At 36.9% G+C, this 3825-nt stretch overlaps 1 protein-coding gene across 1 annotated transcript in view; it reads right to left on the bottom strand.

Annotated features, from left to right (window-relative positions):
• ZC3H13 (zinc finger CCCH-type containing 13) overlaps positions 1-3825 on the bottom strand; it is a 43082-nt gene that overhangs the window by 13686 nt on the left and 25571 nt on the right. The window contains exons 10-11 of the mRNA XM_009881116.1: positions 3323-3505; positions 1-169 (exon numbers count right to left, since the gene is read on the bottom strand). The exon at positions 1-169 is cut by the window's left edge and continues 417 nt beyond it. Coding sequence (XP_009879418.1) covers positions 1-169; positions 3323-3505 — 352 coding nt within the window. The remainder of the gene's footprint in view (positions 170-3322; positions 3506-3825) is intronic.

Here is a 3825-nt window from a genome sequence, read left to right as displayed (position 1 = left end):
TCTCGTTCCCTTTCCCTCTCTCGGTCTCTCTCCCTTTCTCGCTCTCTCTCCCGGGCCCTTTCATCTCTCCTGTCATCAGACCGATCTACCCTCCGCTCTTCTCTTCTTTCATCCCGCTCGAGGTCATCGCTCCGTCCTTGATGTCGTACCGGTGAGCTTGCTCTCTGATCTGTGAAGAGAGGCAGGTTTGATTACCAAGTGGCTAAAGGGACATACATTGCATCCACTACACTAATAAAAACCCAAGAGCTTTTGTTTTGACCATCTACATATTGGTTTGCATTAAATGAAAAGTGACTCCCTACAATAACTTGGAAATTCTCTTTAGGGAGGGGAAAAGACAAAAAGCAGTAGTAATTTTGAAAGATTTTTTTCAATACCTAGGGAGAGGGCTTTTCTTATTTTAGCCAAAAGTTACTATGAAAATGTTATTTTTCTACCAGATTTTTCTGAATGGCTTCAAAAGAGAATTATACACCTCACAGCCTAGCCATTATTATTGCATTATTCTATTATTCAAAATCTGGTATAAGGTCTTGAAAAGCTCTGAATGACATACATATGAAAATGAAATGTTAAGCGTTCCATATGAAAATATTACTTCCTAAAACTGTTAAGAATCACAGGCTTTACAAGAACTCCCTCTATTTAGAATACATAGTAAAAGTTACTGCAAAATAAGAAATATTAGCCTGTCTTGTCACAGAAGAAGAGATCCCTGCACAGAAATACACAGCCAAATACATGAGAAAGGGAGAGGCAAGGACGCAATACAGGAAGCAGAACACTGGAGGTTGCCAGACATATTCACTGCAGAGCCTTACAGTTTTAGAAGCCCAGGTTTTCAGTGTTCAGACAGCGTATTAGTCATAGAGAAAACTAAATTTAAGTAGAAAATGACTGATCCAGAAGGACAGTGAAACCAGATTTATCCAACAGTATTTATTCTCCATAGACTTAGCTACCTAGTTATATTTTGGATATTTTTAAAAATATTTCTATAAATTTTGTCCATTTTATAACAACTTCTATGCTGATGTTAGTACTATTTGAATCATACACACAAAAAAAAAATCATTAAAACTATTTTTCCACAATATATATTAAAAGTGCTACACAAAAAAGCAAGAAATGGCACAAACAGAGGTTGGTATTTTTCAGTCCATTACTCCAGGGCTGAGAGTGCATTTCACTGTAAATTGAGACGATGTCCACCAGGGGCGAGCAGGCAGAGCTTGAACAGGACTAAATCAATAAAACATGCATTTCCATCAGTTTAATCAATTTTAATCTCTGAGTGAATTAACAATGACTTAATGCTCCCCCGTTACCAGGTAAAATTAAAAGCAAACTTGAGTGACATTTCTGCCATGGATGTAACACTTTTTTTTAAAAAAGGCAAATCATCAGTCCATGCAATTGGGTCCATGAACAGGTTTTACGAACAGGTTTCACATTCTTTTAATGGTGCCTGTAACATTACAATACAATTTACAGTGCGTACTAAGTATTAGATTTTATACAGAAGCTCTGTAACTCCTGTTTGTTATGTCAGTTTTGGTGACAAAACATCTACAATAAACTCTCACATGAATCAAGATACTGGAAGTGTTTTGGACAATTACATGTGGATAGGCAGCTCTTCTTACGTGATTTCATTATTTGAAGCGCTGTTCCAGTGGTTGGTTGGAACACCTACATATTTGCCTTAGTTGAGCAAAGACAGCCCAAATTTGTGAGCTTACATTTTAAAATCAGACTAAAAATATTCCTTGCATATCATAGAACTAAGTACCAACCAAAATCTATCTCCATTTTCTCTGAACAACAAATTTCAAAACTGTGATCTAATTATGGAAACTACATCTTGAACTGTAACTCTAAGGAGGATTTACTACTACAAAGAGATCTAAATTTTTGAGGAAGAAAACAGCAAATCTTATCTCCATTCAAGCTCTTTACATTTTTCTCCACCAAAGGGAAACACAACCTATTCAAAGCAACTTCCCTTCTACAAATTTATTTTGTTGCGATGACATATTTTTACTTCCAAGGTTCCCTCCTCCCCTTTTTTTTTTTTATGTTTTTCTTACTAAATTAAGAACTCCGTATGATATGAAAAGCACAAATTACATTATAATATATATAGGACTTATTGGGGTGGGGAGGTGGAAGAGATGAAAGCTAGGCTGCAAAAGCCAACCCCCAGGACATGTTCAGACTGAAGGATTTTTCAGCTGACAAGAAAAAGAAAGCCTGGAGATTGGGTTTGTTGAAATCCTGCTTTGAAGACGAGACAGAATCTACAGCAGAAGCCGTCACAAGAACAAGCAATAATAGATACTTTTCAGTGGACCAAAAAGTCCCTTGCAAAGTAACATACAACACACATCTTTGAAAAACTGAAGCTAAACAACAGTTAGAACACATATGTCACTTCCAAATCAAAACTCAAGATAGAAAAAAACCACCACTGTAATTTTATATTTATTCTTCACAGCTCCTCATTTCATTTCCACGTTACTTTCATTTGCCTCCTGTTCTCTTAATTGGTGAGCAATACAAATATTTTCCAGAGTGAAAGCTGGTACTAAGTTCCTTAGAGATAATACAGCACTCTCAGGTGCAGAAGTGTGACATCGTGCACACTATGTCTGAAAGAATAGTCTTGCAGACTCTTTCTGTGATCACTGGTATCTGCACCAACACTTACTAGCCAATTATTACTGACCACGACAAAGCCTTCATCAATATTAAATTCCCCAGTCAATACATTTTTGACTTAATCATAAATTTAAACTGTTGTTTGTTTTAGTACTACTTAGTCAGTAAGTCAGCCAGTCTAGTAGGGGCCTTTCCCAAAACACACTCAAATAACAGCGCAAAAGTACTACGTTTCTACACAGACAAACAGAACCAGTAATGAAATGCAGTCATGACTGTGAGCTTACATGCGTATGTACATGAAGTGGAGGAGGAGGAGGTGAAGAGAAGGAAAAAATGTTTTACATTGAAGTTGTACAATGAAATAAAGTTTAGTCTGCTTAAAGACTACTTTGATGAATAAAAACAGAAGGTGTCATAATCTAGCTGTAGAAAGGGAGAAAGGGCATAGCATTCATACATACACTGCTAACAAGAGATCCTACTACAGAAGTCAACTTACATCAAGGATAGCACAAGTATCAGTGTGCCATGTCAAATGAGTTATTTGCCAATTAGTGTTACAGGGGCAGAACAAGGGGGGAAAAAAAGGAGGGAGAGAGAAACATACATACACACTTGACTACATACGTATTGGTAAAAATATACATTAAAATACCTCTTTCTCTGTTATCACGCCTGTCACGTTCACTGTGTCTTCTTTCAAAGGAGGAATCCCTTGCTTGTTCTCGACTGTCATAGCGATCCCGATCAGGGTAGCTACTCCTTGATTCCCAGCTGTCATGGTAGTTTCCACTACTGCTGTGACCATCAACCTGGGATCCTCTAGTCCCCCGACTTCCTAATAGAGATGTATCAATATAAAAGATGAGTTTCCACACGTAAGGAAATCCACTGATATTTTATACCAACTAAAGTAATAACTTTTAATAAACTTGGATTAACTGTTCACAGAAATAGGAATCGTAGCATCAAAGTCTACTTAACAACTCTCAAATTTTTGTTTTAATTGTAAAATTATTACTTTCAAACTGCCAACTCAAGACTTTCTAAATCACCATCGCCTGGTAACAGCATGAAGTCTTCTGACTAGGAATATAACAGTCCAAAAGTCAGTTCACATTTGTTCTGAGTAGGATGTAAATTTATAGACAGCACAGC

Source organism: Charadrius vociferus, unplaced genomic scaffold, assembly GCF_000708025.1.
Source record: "Charadrius vociferus isolate BGI_N301 unplaced genomic scaffold, ASM70802v2 scaffold210, whole genome shotgun sequence".
NCBI classification, from domain to species: Eukaryota; Metazoa; Chordata; class Aves; order Charadriiformes; family Charadriidae; genus Charadrius; species Charadrius vociferus.
The sequence above is the reverse complement of the archived record's forward strand: the minus strand, read 5'-3'. Positions and strand labels throughout refer to the sequence as shown.